The following is a 19,281-nucleotide window of genomic DNA, read 5'->3' as shown; positions in this document are numbered from 1 at the left end:
CGAGGGGTAGGCGTGGCCGCGGGATATACACTGGGCGCGCAGCCCGGAGCACGCCAGTGCTACAGTTAAGCTCGTTTAATAAAGACTCTCCAACTCACCGCGTTGTCCGCTTCCTTCTTGTTGTACAAGCAAGCGCGCGTAGCACCGTGCTTCAGTATCACTGATAGTTCATGCCAATGTAGTGTGGGTTCAGAGGGAGATCGAAGGGATGATTCTTAGGGTTATTTATGGGAGCTCGGAGCCAATGGCTGCTGGATTTGTGCTAACACTATTTTCCTCTTTATTAAGACCTATTTCTCTGGTGATGAGACTTTCAACTTCAACTATGGTCAGGCCAAGACGGCGACAGGAAACTATAAAGAGGCAGAAGAAGTGAGTACATCTTAACAACTTGCATCATAATATTACGCTTGTCTGTGTGTGGGCGTTTCTCTAACAATCCTTGCCTCCAATTGGTTGGACAGCTGGACTAACTCCGCCCAAAATTGTAACTTAATAAATATCGGACGTCCCGCCATTTGAATCGAATCGTGGGATACAAGATGCTTCACGAAGATGATAATGAATTTACAATCATTTATTTACACAATTAGGTTACTCTTCATCACTTAAGAGTTCAAACAACCGGATACTGACCGACCGTAATAAACCATGACCTGTGGGGCATCCACTTCCTGTGTCGATCACGCCTTTCGTGAAGTCACTAAGGGCATTAAAGTCGAATATTCTCCTGGATGAATATGTAGTTATGACATAACAATTTGAAGAATGGAAAAAAAGAGGGAGTGGGTGAAGTATTACATAAAATCAAATTCTCAGTGGGGGATGGCGGGGGGCAGTATATGATTTCAATCATAACTCTGCGTGGCACATTACCCAGTGTTTCCAAATGACAACGCACAGGGACATATCGTGTGATGACGGAATGTTGCCACATCGTGAGATGACGGAATGTTGCCAGATCGTGAGATGACGGAATGTTGCCACATCGTGAGATGACGGAATGTTGCCAGATCGTGAGATGACGGAATGTTGACAGATCGTGAGATGACGGAATATTGACAGATCGTGAGATGACGGATTGTTGCCAGATCGTGAGATGACGGAATGTTGCCAGATCGTGAGATGACGGAATATTGCCAGATCGTGAGAGATGGAATGTTGCCAGATCGTGAGATTACGGAATGTTGCCAGATCGTGAGATGACGGAATGTTTCCAGATCGTGAGATGAGTGAATGTTGCCAGATCGTGAGATGACGGAATGTTGCCAGATCGTGAGATGACGGAATGTTGACAGATCGTGAGATGACGGAATGTTGCCAGATCGTGAGATGACGGAATGTTGCCAGATCGTGAGATGACGGAATGTTACCAGATCGTGAGATGACGGAATGTTGCCAGATCGTGAGATTACGGAATGTTGCCAGATCGTGAGGTGACGGAATGTTAACATATCGTGAGGTGACGGAATGTTAACAGATCGTGAGATGACGGAATGTTGCCAGATCGTGAGATGACGGAATGTTAACATATCGTGAGATAATGGAATGTTAACAGATCGTGAGATGACGGAATGTTAACAGATCGTGAGATGACGGAATGTTGCCAGATCGTGAGATGACGGAATGTTGCCAGATCGTGAGATGACGGAATGTTGCCAGATCGTGAGATGACGGAATGTTGCCAGATCGTGAGATGACGGAATGTTGCCAGATCGTGAGATGACGGAATGTTGCCAGATCGTGAGATGACGGAATGTTGCCAGAGCGTGAGATGACGGAATGTTGCCAGATCGTGAGATGACGGAATGTTGCCAGATCGTGATGACGGAATGTTGCCAGATCGTGAGATGATGGAATGTTGCCAGATCGTGAGATGACGGATTGTTGCCAGATCGTGAGATGACGGAATGTTGCCAGATCGTGAGATGACGGAATGTTGCCAGATCGTGAGATGACGGAATGTTACCAGATCGTGAGATGACGGAATGTTGCCAGATCGTGAGATGACGGAATGTTGCCAGATCGTGAGATGACGGATTGTTGCCAGATCGTGAGATGACGGAATGTTGCCAGATCGTGAGATGGCGGAATGTTGCCAGATCGTGAGACGACGGAATGTTGCCAGATCGTGAGACGACGGATTGTTGCCAGATCGTGAGATGACGGAATGTTGACAGATCGTGAGATGACGGAATGTTGCCAGATCGTGAGATGACGGAATGTTGACAGATCGTGAGATGACGGAATGTTGCCAGATCCTGAGATGATGGAATGTTGCCAGATCGTGAGATGACGGAATGTTGACAGATCGTGAGATGACGGAATGTTGACAGATCACGAGATCACGGAATGTTGCCAGAATGTGAGATCACAGAATTTTGCCAGATCGTGAGATGAGGTAATGTTGCCAGATCGTGAGATGACGGAATGATGACCGATCGTGAGACGACGGAATGTTGACAGATCACGAGATGATGGAATGTTGCCAGATCGTGAGATGGCAGAATTTTGCCAGATCGTGAGATGAGGGAATGTTGCCAGATCGTGAGAGGACGAGATGTTGCCAGATCGTGAGATGACGGAATGTTGCCAGATCGTGAGATGACGGAATGTTGCCAGATCGTGAGATGACGGAATGTTGCCAGATCGTGAGTTTATTTTTTTTAATTTTTTTGTATACAGGATCGAGGCTCGTGAAAGAGCTAATATTTGTCACACAAAACATCAAACAGACACACAAAACATATGATAAGGGTAGCGGTAGACAAGATGGGGAGAGAAGGGGAAGCACAAACACAACATTTGAGAGCAGGAACATCAGGAGATCTGTGAGAGGGAGAGGGCTTGGGGGGAGGAGGCATGGGAAGGGGGTGGGGGATGGGAGAAGTATAAAACACAAGGACACTGCAAGGACTTCCAGGAAAGAAGTTGGTGTTTCAGAAAAATGGATCTGGGGTGAAATTAGCGGGGGTAGAAAAGATCAAAGTTTTGGATAATAATAATAATAATAATTCATTTATTTTGTATAGCGCTTTTCCAGAAGCCCAAAGGCGCTTTGACAGAGTGGATGGGGGGAAGATAAGAGATGGTGGTGAACAGCTGTTTTAAAGACCTGGAGGGAGGAGTGGGATTGAAGACCACCAACCTGGAGAAAGACTACCAACCTGCCTTCAGTGAATAAGTGAAAGGCCCTCGGAGTTAGCTTCATCGCGGGAGATTCCATGACGTTGATGGAATGAGATTCCATGAGATGACGGAATGTTGCCAGGTCGTGAGATGACGGAATGTTGCCAGATCGTGAGGTGACGGAATGTTGCCAGATCGTGAGGTGACGGAATGTTGCCAGATCGTGATGACGGAATGTTGCCAGATCGTGAGATGACGGAATGTTGCCAGATCGTGAGATGACGGAATGTTGCCAGATCGTGAGATGACGGAATGTTGCCAGATCGTGAGATGACGGAATGTTACCAGATCGTGAGATGACGGAATGTTGCCAGATCGTGAGATGACGGAGTGTTGCCAGATCGTGAGATGACGGAATGTTGACAGATCGTGAGATGACGGAATGTTGCCAGATCGTGAGATGACGGATTGTTGCCAGATCGTGAGATGACGGAATGTTGCCAGATCGTGATGACGGAATGTTGGCAGATCGTGAGATGACGGAATGTTGCCAGATCGTGAGATGACGGAATGTTGCCAGATCGTGAGATGACGGAATGTTGCCAGATCGTGAGATGACGGAATGTTGCCAGATCGTGAGATGACGGAATGTTGCCAGATCGTGAGATGACGGAATGTTGCCAGATCGTGAGATGACGGAATGTTGCCAGATCGTGACATGACGGAATGTTGCCAGATCGTGAGATGACGGAATGTTGCCAGATCGTGAGATGACGGAATGTTGCCAGATCGTGAGATGACGGATTGTTGCCAGATCGTGAGATGACGGAATGTTGCCAGATCGTGAGATGACCGAATGTTGCCAGATCTTGAGATGACGGAATGTTGCCAGATGGTGAGATGACGGAATGTTGCCAGATCGTGAGATGACGGAATGTTGCCAGATCGTAAGATGACGGAATGTTGCCAGATCGTGAGATGACGGAATGTTGCCAGATCGTGAGATGACGGAATGTTGCCAGATCGTGAGATGACGGAATGTTGCCAGATCGTGAGATGACGGATTGTTGCCAGATCGTGAGATGACGGAATGTTGCCAGATCGTGAGATGACGGAATGTTGCCAGATCATGAGATGACGGAATGTTGCCAGATGGTGAGAGGACGGAATGTTGCCAGATCGTGAGATGATGGAATGTTGCCAGATCGTGAGATGATGGAATGTTGCCAGATCGTGAGATGACGGAATGTTGCCAGATCGTGAGATGACGGAATGTTGCCAGATCGTGAGATGACGGAATGTTGACAGATCGTGAGATGACGGAATGTTGACAGATCGTGAGATTGATGACGTAATATCGTGGGATCGTCTGCTTTTATTCTCCTTGGACCATCAATTTACTGCCATTTTTTATTTTCAGTAGAATTACCCGCAACATGAGTGCGGAGGGTAACACCGAGCAAAGTGCGGTCAGACCTGCCAGGACAGAACATCAGCGTGGGTGGCGTGTCAGGACAGAAGAGGAAGTGAGGCTGTCCGAGCAGCGACTAGAGTGCGTGCTTAGAGGTACCATGTTGTGCACCTCAGGGTGACACAACAAGAGGCAAAAAGAATTGAAGATGGACAATGGCATCAGCAGCCCAGCTCGATGCCATGACGGCAGAAAACGGAGCGAGGGAACAGCACTGCCGAGGGGACATGAGCCAAGAACAGCTTCAGGACGTTCGAGCTGAACATAGAGGACGCCAATGTGAGAGACGCGCAGTTCACAATTGGGACAATGATGGGCCTGCTCACTATCTTGGCCAAACGACTTCAACTTGTCAATACTGTTGTACACTGGGATTTCTTAGTGAAAGGTTGAACTGTTGTCATGAAGGAAAAGTTGCTTTGCCCGCACCATCTCAGCATCGTCCTGGTCTTCAAGCACTTTTCAGACTATTCCATTGAGGCAAAAACTTTAGAACCACCATATGCACTTACAACAGTGCTTTTTAATTTGCTTCTGTTGGAGCTCAGATATCCACACCCCATGGCCGTGCCACCAATTATTTCCGCATACATGGTCGGACATAACGCAGTACCGGGACACTGGCCCTCCTGTGGGGGAGAACAGACAGTATGGCCAGTTGTACATCATCGAGGGGGACCAAGCTGTTACCTCACGCACCGATGCACCTCAGAAGAGTGTGTCCACCTGATGCGATGGAAACCATCCACAAAGCAATAACGGAGACCAATCCTTCTGCTGCTGCCTACAGGAACATGTGTGCTGTCCAACAAGAGCAAGACCTTCGTGCAGCTGCAGAAGGCAGACAGCCACAGGAAGTTAGGAGGCAATTGTGTGTCCACCTGATGCGATGGAAACCATCCACAAAGCAATAACGGAGACCAATCCTTCTGCTGCTGCCTACAGGAACGTGTGTGCAGTCCAACAAGAGGAAGACCTTCGTGCAGCTGCAGAAGGCAGACAGCCACAGGAAGTCAGGATGCAATTCAAGCGTATACGATGCAAACAGCCGACCCATGATGAAATACCAGAGGTCTTTGTACGAGAGGATGGTGCAGCCGCCCCATGATGAAGTAGCAGGGGTCTTTGTACGAGAGGATGGTGCAGCCGACCCATGATGCAAACAGCCGACCCGTGATGAAATAGCAGCGGTCTTTGTATGAGAGGATGGTGCAGCCGACCCATGATGCAAACAGCCGACCCATGATGAAATAGCAGCAGTCTTTGTATGAGAGGATGGTGCAGCCGACCCATGATGAAATAGCTGCGGTCTTTCTTCGAGAGGATGGTGCACTGGTGCAGCCGACCCATGATGAAATAGCAGTGGTCTTTGAACGAAAGGATGGTGCGGCCGACCCATGATGAAATAGCAGCAGTCTTTGAACGAGAGGATGGCGCGGCCAACCCATGATGAAATAGCAGCAGTCTTTGTATGAGAGGATGGTGGAGCCGACCCATGATGAAATAGCAGCGGTCTTTCTACGAGAGGATGGGGCAGCCGACCCATGATGAAATAGCAGCGATCTTTGTAAGAGAGAATAGTGCAGCCGACCCATGATGCAAACAGCCGACCCATGATGAAGTAGCAGTGTTCTTTGTACGAGAGGATGGTGCAACTGACCCATGATGAAATAGCAGCGGTCTTTGTACAAGAGGATGGTGCAGCCGACCCAAGGCGACCCATGATGCAAACAGCGGACCCATGATGAAGTAGCAGCGGTCTTTCTACGAGAGGATGGTGCAGCTGACCCATGATGCAAACAGCGGACCGTCGGCTACTGGCTTTGGAGGCCAGCTTTGAAATGTGGTTTTCCAAGGAAAGATCATGGCAGATAGTGAGACCCAAAAACTTGAGTGACAGAACCTTTTGGAGAGTATTGTTGAGAAAGTAGATGGGAGGGTTGTCCAGTGGGTCTTTTCTGAGAGACAAAGTGATAGTGTGAGATTTGTCAGGATTGAAAGACATGTTCCAAGTGTTTGACCAGTCTGTGATTTTGTCCAGGTCTGCAGAGAGTGAGGAGGCTGCAGACTGCCGATCTGAGGGATGAGGAATGGAGCAGATTCATCAGCAAAGAGATAGAGAGGATTTTCCAGAGAGTCGGAGAGATCATTGATGAAGACCAGAAAAAGCACAGGGCCCAGAACACTGCTTTGGGGAACTCCAGCCTGAACAGGAAGGGGAGATGAGAGAAAACTATTCAGGGCCACACGTTGACTATGACCAGAGAGGAAGTCCGCAAGCCATTCATGAAGATTTCCATGGATACCATAGGAGGAGAGTTTGGTGAGCAGAGCGGGGTGCCAGACCGTATCGAAGGCACCTGATATGGCAAGGGAGACAGCTCTGATTTCCTGTTTGGCATTGAGGACCTCCATCCATTGTTGAGGCAGCAGAAGCAGCATGTCCAGAGTAGAATGACCTGGTGTGAATCCAAATTGATGATCAGAGATCAAGCCATTGGAGAAGAGGAAGGATTTGATATCCGAAGCAATGATGGATTCAATGACTTTGCTGATAATTGGGAGCAGGCTGATTGGTGTGTAGTTGCAAGGATCTGTTTTTGCACCTTTTTTTTGTGTAAAGAGGTAATGTCGGCTGATTTCCAAACTGATGGCAGATGACCTTGAGCAAAAGAGAGGGTGAAGAGAACAGAGAGAGGGTGTGAAAGAGCGGCAGAGCAGGATTTTAGGACACATGAGCTGCTGCCGTCTGGTCCAGTTGCAGAATCAGAGTCGAGGTTTGACCGAAACTTCTCCACCTTGTCAAGAGAGAAGGACACAGAGTCCAGGAGCAGCTGGGTACGACTGGGTACGGTGGGTACAGAGAGAGATGCGTTTGGGACACAATATTTTGAGGCAAACACAGTTGAGACATGCCGCTTTTTCACGTGCGGGGTCAGCTGTGTAGCCATTTGAGGTATGGGAAGGCAGTGGAGGGGGAACAAACACCAGAAACAGATTTGACCAGATGCCACCAGGATTTAGAAGAGGGAGACAGGTTTGAGAGTTCTGTCTTGAGTAGAGAGATAGTGTTTCCTGGCTCTCCTGAGGGTAGACACACACTTGTTCTGGGCTTTGTGAAAGGAAATGGGATTGCCTTCCATTGGATTTGCCTTCCAGGAGGCGAAGGCAAGTTATTTCAGGGCAACTGCCTCACCACAAGATGCAGTGTACCATGGACGGGAGGAAGGGTAGGACAACTGAAGACGAGATGGGATAAATCTGTGCATGAGAGAGAGCAGCTTACTTTGGAAGAATTCCCAGGAAGAGTTGAGGTCAGAGGCAGTGGAGATGGGAGACCAGTCCAGATGATTGATGGCTGCTTGAAGACCGTGCCAGTCAGCCTGAGTGAAATACCAGACTCGTCGACGCTGAGGAGGCTCCCTGAGAATGGCCAGAGAGATGTCCACTTTAACAAGCACATGATCAGATGAGCCAATTGGAGCAGAAAAAGAGCAGCAGACATTTGCAGGGAAGTTTGTCATAACCAAGTCCAGAAGAGAAGATGCTCCGTTGACTGAGATCCGGGTCAGGAAATTGACAGATTGTGTCAGTCCCAATGAGTCGCAGAAGTCCTTTGCTGAGGTGCCATGGCTGGTGAGAGATGAACCCACACCCAGCCAGCTGCCATGATGACAGTTGAAGTCGCCACATATGAGGAAGAGAGAGTTGGGATGAGTGGATAGAAGTTGGTCCATGTTGTCAGACAGAGGGGTGTAGATGGAGTCATCACTGTTTGGAGGACGGTACAAAACACATATGAACAAAAGGTGGGAACGGAGAGGAAGCCGTAGCCAGAGGTGTTCCTGGGGGTGAGGTGGAGAGAGGGCAGTGCAGGGAGAATGAGGAAGAGAGTTTTTGATAAAGATAAACGAGTTTTGATGATAAAGATTAAGGGTTTTCTTCATAAAACTCAAGAATGTGGAAACAGATGTTGCTGAAATTTGGAGCATATTTCCTTGATGTATGAAGCATTTACTTCTGAGAAATTATATAATTGTTGAAAAAACACCTTGGTGTGTTGGAAAATCGTAATCTACAATAAAACACGAGTCATATGTGAATTGTTTTGTGCGACTTTGATGAAACTTCTTGTTGCTCGTTTCTAGGTCTTTCAGAAAATCCAAAATGCAAAGATAGAAAATGATCATGTTTATCGCAACTGTCTCGCACGATGCTGTAAGTAACATAAACACATTTGCCACATTATGATTATCTTGTTTTGGTCTCATCGGAATCATTTGTGTCTCCAATAACGAATCAAGGGCAAAGTTCTGGAAGTGGCAAGGGGTAGCAAATGGGAAAGGGAGAAGTTTTTTGAAATGACCTTTTCCTCTTGATAGACTCCATTGTACACTCCCTCATATCCGTAACACCTGAAATATCAATACTGGTACGTCATATATTGCCCCACCCCTCACAACGGAAGGATGAGAGGCTTAGTGAATGCACCTGGTGTTAATTCAATGGCTCAAACTATCAGGACCCTGAGATCTCAAGGCAGCCACCTTAAGCGTCAAGCCGACATCAGGAGTATTGGGCAAATTGACCATCGCTTTAATACATCTCAATTTCTCGGCTCTACTTCCTCTTTCAGACATAATGAACAGAAAACCCAGACTGGCCTGGGAGCTTTACCTGCAAATGGAAACTTCTGGAGATTCATTTCCCCTTCTGCACATTATAGCGAATGATTGCTACAAGGTATTTTTCTTCACACACCTACCATGACGAGTTGAATGATTTTGGTAAAATATTGTTTTGTGGAAGTGGGGGGATTCGATTGTGTTAACTGTTAACTAGACACAATCAACCTATCAATCGTTAGATCTTCTTAAGAACCGTGTGATCGCATGGCGTAGATGTCTCCCCGTAATAGCTATTTGTCCAGACGTAACTCGTATTGTAAAACACGCAATGAGGAGGTGAGGCAGTGAGTGTTAAATTTCACAGAGTGTAGAGTAAGTTTGTTATGTAAAACCTCCTGTTTTTGGGCAATGTCAGGTGGGTGCTGGGGTCCAATGGCACTTGTGGAAGGCGCATTGCACTTTAGGACTGTTGTGTTCTTTCTTGTGTGCTCTATTATTTCCGATTTTGTTGTTGTTGTTGGTGGTGAATTGCCGGATGTTGAGGGATTGTTGGGAAGGGATGATGATGTAAATGGTAGGGGAATTGTGGGAGATTTGGTTGAGATGCCATCTTGACGGTGTCGGAGGTGTGTTGATGGACATGTGAGAGCTGAGAATAAACTGACTTGTACCTTGCAATCGGTGACCTTGTTTACTGTCTGTTCAACGACTTAACGTTGGTGACGAGGATGGCGGAACTTTTGATAACCTCACCGGTGCCATTTTGGCTTCACCATGCGAACCACCCGTTCCGTGGCCCAGGTGGTTGTCCTTTCATACCTACCTGCTTGCGGCCGATTCACGGAGACATGCTTTGCTCATACACTGCCTGGGCACGGAGGGTAAACACATTTTCTTGTCACTGGGCCCTGCACTCACCTGTGCTGAAGCCACTGCCATGTTTGTTTCACGTTTCGGATACGATTAGAGCACCCTCATTCGATGGTCTAAATTTCGTCAAGGCCAGCGGCCCAGTGAGTCAATCCTCCAATACGTTTCTACATTGAGAGAATTACACTTCCTTGTAAATTTGGTGCACTGCATGACGAGGTGATTAGAGATCAGCTGATCGAGAAAACATCGAGTGTAAAAATGAGGGAGAGACTTTTACTGGAATCTGATGACCGAACCTTGACTCAAGCCATGAAGATAGCCAGTCAAGTCGAAGCAGCTTACCACAGTGCACAAAACCTTACTGGAACACTCTCACCTGGTACACCTACAGACTGCGCAGTTCAGGTAATTCGGCAAACTCTCATACCAGATGCTACGGAGCTCACAGTACAACATACGCAGCAGCACCCCACACGTTTACACTGCATTGCCGAAACTGAGGGTCCACCAGGCATGAGTCCAGGGCTGCTAATTGCCCTGCCCAGGGCCAACGGTACAGAAACTGTGGGTCCACCAGGCACGAGTCCAGGGCTGCGAATTGCCCTGCCCGGGGCTAACGGTGCAGAAACTGTGGGTCCACGAGGCACGAGTCCAGGGCTGCGAATTGCCCTGCCCGGGGCTAACGGTGCAGAAACTGTGGGTCCACGAGGCACGAGTCCAGGGCTGCGAATTGCCCTGCCCAGGGCCAATGGTGCAGAAACTGTGGGTCCACCAGGCATGAGTCCAGGGCTGCGAATTGCCCTGCCCAGGGCCAACGGTGCAGAAACTGTGGGTCCACCAGGCACAAGTCCAGGGCTGCGAATTGCCCTGCCCGGGGCTAACGGTGCAGAAACTGTGGGTCCACGAGGCACGAGTCCAGGGCTGCGATTTGCCCTGCCCGGGGCTAACGGTGCAGAAACTGTGGGTCCACGAGGCACGAGTCCAGGGCTGCTAATTGCCCTGCCCGGGGCTAACGGTGCAGAAACTGTGGGTCCACCAGGCACGAGTCCAGGGCTGCTAATTGCCCTGCCCGGGGCTAACGGTGCAGAAACTGTGGGTCTACCAGGCACGAGTCCATGGAGCTAATTGCCCTGCCCGGGGCCAACGGTGCAGAAATTGTGGAAAATTTAAGCACTTTGCCAGGTGGTGTCGCTCCACCTCAACACAAGCAACCGCTCAACCACAGACCTCGTATTCTGCACCGGCCAAAATCCATACTGTCTTATCAACTTCAGCAAATTTTAAAACGTGATGTCTTTCTCAATGAAAGACATTGAGTTGAGAGAGAGGAAGACAAATGATGAATTGCGAAAGATAATGGGAATAGAGCCTGTGATTGATGCTGTGAAGAGGAACAGGTTGAGATGGTTTGGTCATGTGTTGAGGAAGGATGAAAGTGACTGATTGAGAAGAGTGATGGAAATGAATGTAGAAGGAAGTAGAGGACGGGGAAGACCGAGAAAGACTTGGCTAAAGAAGGTGGAAGAAGAAATGCGGGCAAGGGGGTTAACAAGGAGAGATTCAGAAAATAGGGCAAAATGGAGAAGATTGTCATGAGGACCGCAAGGCTAACCCCCGCTCTAGCAGGGAAAATGGCCTTAAAATGCCTGTTGTTGTTTTCTCAATGACATGTGCATACCTCTGCTCCTGGACAATGGTGCCAAGGTGACTCTCCTGAATTTTGAAACATAGACGATTTGAAACATATTTTTCCGACATGACCCTGCAACGCTCCTGTACCACCCTCACTGGCCACAGACATGCCAAATTTGACGTAATAGGCACATTACATCTGTCGGTACGTTATGGTGCCCAGTCTCTTTCTAAGTTTACATTCTACATCACAAAAAACGGTGCTAATTTAATGGGCCTCAGCCTGTTTACTTCTCTTGGGTTTTCCTTGACGGATTATAGCGGCATGGCCATATTGCAAGTGTCCTTCCCCTGGCAGCAACAATGGCCTGCACGCTTTGATGGTTTGGGCGTCCTCTCTGCATTTGTTCACCAAGCCAAAGTAAATCCTGCTGTGGCTCCGGTCATTCAGCCACTACGCCGCATTCCCCTTGCCTTGCGGGACCAGGTACTGGATTGAATGTCCTCTTGGAGACTGGCATAATAGAGCCTATCAATGCATCCCCTGGATTTCCAACCTCGTTATAGCAAAGAAAAAGTCGAGGGACTTAGAGTTTGTGTTGACTTGCGTGTGGTGAACAAAGCAATTATTCCCGACAAATATCCGCGTCCAATAGTTGAAGAGCTTACTTACTACCTGTTTCTACAGCTCTCCAGCTCTCTTTTGAAAGTTGGACCTACACCAAGGTTATCTCCAGGTTCCCCTTGCTTCAGACAGCAGGGGCCTTATGGCTTTCGTGACTCATACCAGAGTTTTTCGTTACACCCATATGCCATTTGGCTTATGCTAGGACCCAGCTGTTTTCAAAAGATTATGTCAATCATCTTCGCCGGCATCCCGGGCGTGTCCTTGTACTTAGATGACATAGTGGTGCATGGTCCTAACACCTCAGTGCATGATGAACGCTTGGTCTATATGCTCCAGAAACTTGCTCAGCACAACTTAACACTGAATAGCGACAAATGTGTTTTTGCAGTACCCAAAATAGAGTTTGTGGGATTTAAGCTGTCACCTCATGGGAATTCCCCTCTCCAGTCCAACGTGGAAGCAATTCACCGCATCCCTGAGCCTCAGTCTGCTTCTCAGCTGGCCTCTTTCCTAGGCATGGCAGCCTATTACATCTGGTTCTTGCCACAGTACTCAGCCATCACTACACCATTACGTCAGCTTCTTAGGAAGGAAGCCTCCTGGAATTGGACCCCAGTTTGTTAAGCAGCCATACATAGGTTGAAAATACAGCTCACTCCAGCCCCTCTTTTAGCTCATTTTGACATCAACAGTGCCACATTGGTCACCTGTGATGTTTCGGCCAAGGTGTTGGGGGTTGTTCTGTCCCAGGTGCAGGATGGCGTGGAGAAACCCAGAGCTTTCATGTCCCGTGCCTCGAGTCCCACAGAGCAAAAATATTCCATGGGGGAGAGAGAGGCATTGGCGTGTGTATGGGCATGTGAACACTGGCATCTGTACCTGTATGGTCGGCCATTTACTCTCAGAACAGATCACCAGGCACTCATGGCTTTGATGTCCACATCAAGCACGGGACACAAACCACTGATTGTACAGGTGGTCAGACAGACTCCAGCAGTACAATTTCAAGCTTCAGTTCACCCCTGGGCATCACAATACTGTTGCGGACCACTTATCCAGATCAGTTATGGATGCTCACACCTGTTCTGAACCAGAAGACACAGAGCAGGATCAAATACAACTGTTGCGTGGACCCCTCCATGATGTGGTCCACGTCCCTTCCGGAGCTCAAGCGGGCATCTAAGGAGTACTCCTTCTCTGTACCCTGCGTTCCTATAATACAGAGGGTTGACTGGCCAGAGTAGTAGACGAACGGATATAGTTTTCCAGGGCGAAAGATGAGGTACCCTGTTGGAACGGTTTTTGTGTGGCACGAAGACACCGCACAGTGGTGCCAAGTGTGCTGCGTGTACGGGTGTTAAAGATGACTCACGAGGGTCACTTGGGCGTGGGGTACCACCCAGAGGCCAATGGAAGGGTGCAAAGCTTTAACCAAACCCTCAAGAATGGAATTTGAGTGCACCTAGCTCAAGGTTGGACGTTTCAAACAGCCCTACTGCAGACCCTCATGCACGACAGCGCAATTAAGCACACCACCACAGGTGCCTCACCAGCAACGTTAATAACAGGACGTGAGCTACTGCTGCCGATGCACAGGCTTCGACCCATGGGATCTTGCTCCTCCTCACTGGCTGCCAGCATTGCCATACAACTGAGCCAGCAGCGCATGAAGCAACACTTTGACAAAGTGCACAGATCAAGGCCACCTGTGATACAGCATCATGACTGGGTCAGAGTTAAGTATCCTCATCGGAAAAACAAGATGTAGTCATTCTGGTCCTCCCCACTTTGTGTGAGCCGACGGCTTGGACCAGTGACATTCCAGTTCAGGATGGGTCTCGGTGGCACGCCAGCAGACTACGGAAAGGGGCGGTCTCTGTGACCCTGCCGTTGAATACATCTAGTCAGCTGGGAGTTGGTATGTGCCCCACCAATACAGGTGATACAGCTGATATAGAAGGAGGGCTTGAACCTGTGGGGTCACTGCAACAGCCTCAGAGAGCCCACCAGCGCCCCATCCGTTTTCAGTGGTGATCTGGTGACATGGGGTCTTGCCGTTAATACAAGCCATGAGTTTTTGGCACTCTCTTATCAGCGTGCAGTTCTCCTATCAGTGTGCCAATCTCGTATCGGCGTGTCGCTCTCGTATCGGCGTGTCGCTCTCGTATCGACGTGCCGCTCGCGTATCGACGTGCCGCTCTCGTATCGACGTGCCGTTCTCGTATCGACGTGCCGTTCGCGTATCGACGTGCCGTTCTCGTATCGACGTGCCGTTCTCGTATCGACGTGCCGTTCTCGTATCGACGTGCCGTTCTCGTATCGACGTGCCGTTCGCGTATCGACGTGCCGTTCGCGTATCGACGTGCCGTTCTCGTATCGACGTGCCGTTCGCGTATCGACGTGCCGTTCGCGTATCGACGTGCCGTTCGCGTATCGACGTGCCGTTCGCGTATCGACGTGCCGTTCGCGTATCGACGTGCCGTTCGCGTATCGACGTGCCGTTCGCGTATCGACGTGCCGTTCGCGTATCGACGTGCCGTTCTCGTATCGACGTGCCGTTCTCGTATCGACGTGCCGTTCGCGTATCGACGTGCCGATCTCGTATCGACGTGCCGTTCGCGTATCGACGTGCCGTTCGCGTATCGACGTGCCGTTCGCGTATCGACGTGCCGTTCGCGTATCGACGTGCCGTTCGCGTATCGACGTGCCGTTCGCGTATCTAAGTGCCGTGCGCGTATCGACGTGCCGTTCGCGTATCGACGTGCCGTTCGCGTATCGACGTGCCGTTCGCGTATCGACGTGCCGTTCGCGTATCGACGTGCCGTTCTCGTATCGACGTGCCGTTCTCGTATCGACGTGCCGTTCGCGTATCGACGTGCCGTTCTCGTATCGACGTGCCGTTCGCGTATCGACGTGCCGTTCGCGTATCGACGTGCCGTTCGCGTATCGACGTGCCGTTCGCGTATCGACGTGCCGTTCGCGTATCGACGTGCCGTTCGCGTATCGACGTGCCGTTCTCGTATCGACGTGCCGTTCTCGTATCGACGTGCCGTTCGCGTATCGACGTGCCGTTCGCGTATCGACGTGCCGTTCGCGTATCGACGTGCCGTTTGCGTATCGACGTGCCGTTCGCGTATCGACGTGCCGTTCGCGTATCGACGTGCCGTTCGCGTATCGACGTGCCGTTCGCGTATCTACGTGCCGTGCGCGTATCGACGTGCCGTTCGCGTATCGACGTGCCGTTCGCGTATCGACGTGCCGTTCTCGTATCGACGTGCCGTTCTCGTATCGACGTGCCATTCTCGTATCGACGTGCCGTTCTCGTATCGACGTGCCGTTCTCGTATCGACGTGCCGTTCTCGTATCGACGTGCCGTTCTCGTATCGACGTGCCGTTCGCGTATCGACGTGCCGTTCGCGTATCGACGTGCCGTTCGCGTATCGGCGTGCCGCTCTCATATTGGCGTGCCGCTCCAAGGACACATATGACTTGTTGTTTTGAGACTGTAGTTATGAAGATGCAGCCTTGCCTGTGTGTTTGTTCTACACCTGCTGTATCAGATCACGTGTTACAGGTGACGTGTCGGGTGGTCTCATCCACAGATGGGACAGTTTTACTTTGCTGCCAAAGCATTTGACGTCCTTGAGCGGCTGGACTCCAATCCCGAGTACTGGGAAGGCAAGCGTGGATCTTGCGTCGGAGTGTTGCAAATGGTCATTGCTGGTCATGAGCGAAAGTTCGTACATTTTCTCTGCACTGAATGTTTTCCTGTAGAACACAGCTCCATTAACGGATTGCGTTAAACTGAGCGACCTTGTTCTGCAAGGTTGTTGATGCTTAGTGTTTAAGTAACCTTCGTAAATTACATTCACAAATAAATCGATCTATTAGTGAAACGTACAATACAGTGCATTCAGAAAGTAATCAGACCCCTTCACTTTTTTCACATTTTGTTATGTTGCAGCCTTATGCTGAAATCGTTTAAATTCATTTTTTCCCTCATCAATCTACACTCAGTACCCCATAATGACAAAGAGAAAACAGGATTTTAGAAAGTTTTGCAAATGTATTAAAAAGAAAAAACTGAAATATCACATTTACATAAGTATTCAGACCCTTTGCTATGACACTTGAAATTTAGCTCAGGTGCCTCCCATTTATTTTGATCATCTTTGAGATGTTTCTACACCTTGATTGGAGTCCACCTGTGGTATATTCAATTGATTGGACATGATTTGGAAAGGCACACACCTGTCTGTATAAGGTCTCACAGCTGACAATGCATATCAGAGCAAAAACCAAGCCATGAGGTCAAAGGAACTGCCTGCAGAGCTCAGAGACAGGATTGTGGCGAGGCACAGATCTGGGGAAGGCTACAAAAAAATTCTGCTGCATTGAAGGTTCCCAAGAGCACAGTGGCCTCCATAATTCTTAAATGGAAGAAGTTTTGATCAACCAGGAGTCTTCCTAGAGCTGCCCACCCGGCCAAACTGAGCAATCGGGGGAGAAGGGCCTTCGTAATAGAGGTGACCAAGAACCCGATTGTCACTCTGGCTGAGCTCCAGAGATCCTGTGTGGAGATGGGAGAAACTTCCAGAAGGACAATCATCACTGCAGCACTCCACCGATCTGGGCTTTATGGGAGAGTGGCCAAACAGTTCAATCTTGGTTTCATCAGACCACAGAATCTTGTTTCTCACAGTCTGAGAGTCCTTTAGGTGCTTTTTTGCAAACTCCAAGCGGGCTTTCACGTGTCTTTCACTGAGGAGAGGCTTCCGTCTGGCCACTCTGCCATAAAGCCCAGATCGGTGGAGTGTTGCAGTGATGGTTGTCCTGGAAGTTTCTCCCATCTCCACACAGGATCTCTGGAGCTCAGCCAGAGTGACCATCGGGTTCTTGGTCACCTCTCTTACCAAGGCCCTTCTCCCCCGATTGCTCAGTTTGGCCGGGCGGCCAGCTCTATCTAGGAAGAGTCCTGGTTGATCAAAACTTCTTCCATTTAAGAATTATGGAGGCCACTGTGCTCTTGGGAACCTTCAATGCAGCAGATTTTTTTTGTGGGCTTCCCCAGATCTGTGCCTCGACACAATCCTGTCTCTGAGCTCTGCAGGCAGTTCCTTCGACCTCATGGCTTGGTTTTTGCTCTGATATGCATTGTCAGCTGTGAGACCTTATACAGACAGGTGTGTGCCTTACCAAATCATGTCCAATCAATTGAATTTACCACAGGTGGACTCCAATAAAGGTGTAGAAACATCTCAAAGATGATCAAGAGAAATGGGAGGCACCTGAGCTAAATTTCAAGTGTCATAGCAAAGGGTCTGAATACTTATGTCAATGTGATATTGCAGTTGTTTTTTAAAAATAAATTTGCAAAAATTTCTAAAATCCTGTTTTCTCTTTGTCATTATGGGGTATTGAGTGTAGATTGATGAGGGGAAAAATGAATTTAAACGATTTCAGCATAAGGCTGCAACATAACAAAATGTGAAAAAAGTGAAGGGGTCTGAATACTTTCTGAATGCACTGTATGTATGTATATACAATGATCGTATATTTATGATGGAAACCGCTTTACAGGTTATCGGGGATGTTTTAATCATGTTGCCACAGCATTTCCATGAAAGTTTGTTTCTTCTACTTTGTCACGTGACAGGGACATCTTGCGAGACATTGTGCAGTTGCTGCGAAAGACCGGAAACCCAGAGGGAGAATTCATCGTTCGTGCTGTTAAAAAATGGGCAAAAATCAATCATCTCACACTCGCACTTTGAACTTCAAAAATCCTCCAACTTGTAACATTTGGGAATGATCGTTTCCATTATTTCATCACTTGGATTGTGTGTAAACACACAACGAGCAGTTAAACAATATGGAATTGATGTGTGCCATGGAAACTCAGTGTTTGGAACAGTTAACATGCACGAGCACTGAAACGCTGTTGTTTCAATAAACATGTCATGCTCATGTTAATTATTCCAAGTAAACAAAACAAACGTCATTTCATCAAAAATAAACAAACACGACATTTACACCGATAAACCCATTTCTTTGTCTTCCCCAACTATCAGTCACACCACTCTGAAACCCTCGTGCGTGCACTGCAGGCAAGGGAAGACAAAGGTTGTGTGAACGCCGGTTGCATCCTGTCTATTAATTATGTACGCCTATTAATTACGTGTTGCTGAATTATTTATTAATTACGAATTGACCTTTTGACTTAAATATTATTTTCGAAATACCTTTCGACCCATTAGACTGCTGAGATCCCTTAGACCTTTGAAGACATTTTAAAGCCACCAAGACCCTGAAACCCTTAAGATCACCAAGACCACAAATACGCAAAGGACCCCCCCCCCCCCCCCCCCCCCACCACGAAGACTCTTAAAGACTCAGAGGATCCACAATAACCGGAAGGTTCCAAAGACACAAAAGACCCTGAAGACCCCAGTAAAACCATGAAGCAGTGATTATGTGTCTCTTAATCCCGCACTGTTTGAACACCAGTTGCACCCTGTCTATGAATTATGTACGTCTATTAATGACGTATTGTTGGAATATACCTTTCGACTGCAGAGATTCTTTAGACCTTTGGAGACCCTTTATGTCTACCAAGACCCCAGAAGAGCATGAAGACCCAAAAGACCCTCAAAGACTCAAAAGTCCCAGAGAACCCAAAATAACCAGAAGACCCCAAAGTCCCAGAGGACCCAAAATACCTCCAAGACACAGGGGACCCAAAACACCCAAAATACCATGAACACCCAAAAGAACACAAAGACCTAAAATACCCAAAAGACACCGAAAACGCTCAAAGACCCTGAAGCCCCAAAATACCCAAAAGATCCCGAAGACCCAAAAGGTCCCAAAGATCCAAAGGACCCAAAATACCCCAAAGACGCAAAGGCCCAAAATACCAT

At 48.5% G+C, this 19,281-nt stretch overlaps 1 protein-coding gene across 2 annotated transcripts in view; it reads left to right on the top strand.

The window, feature by feature from the left end:
* The window catches only part of IFT56 (intraflagellar transport 56), a 182,098-nt gene extending 163,705 nt beyond the window's left edge, over positions 1–18,393 (top strand). For both annotated transcript variants that reach the window (XM_078777482.1, XM_078777484.1), the window contains 5 exons: positions 289–372; positions 8,749–8,818; positions 9,237–9,343; positions 15,964–16,097; positions 18,018–18,393. In XM_078777482.1, the coding sequence (XP_078633608.1) occupies positions 289–372; positions 8,749–8,818; positions 9,237–9,343; positions 15,964–16,097; positions 18,018–18,135 (513 nt within the window). In that variant the 3' untranslated portion in view covers positions 18,136–18,393. The remainder of the gene's footprint in view (positions 1–288; positions 373–8,748; positions 8,819–9,236; positions 9,344–15,963; positions 16,098–18,017) is intronic.
* The last annotated feature ends 888 nt before the right edge of the window (positions 18,394–19,281 follow it).

This window comes from Myxine glutinosa, chromosome 5 (genome assembly GCF_964187855.1).
Source record: "Myxine glutinosa chromosome 5, kmMyxGlut1.1, whole genome shotgun sequence".
NCBI lineage: Eukaryota > Metazoa > Chordata > Myxini > Myxiniformes > Myxinidae > Myxine > Myxine glutinosa.
This window is presented reverse-complemented; position numbering and strand designations above follow the sequence as displayed.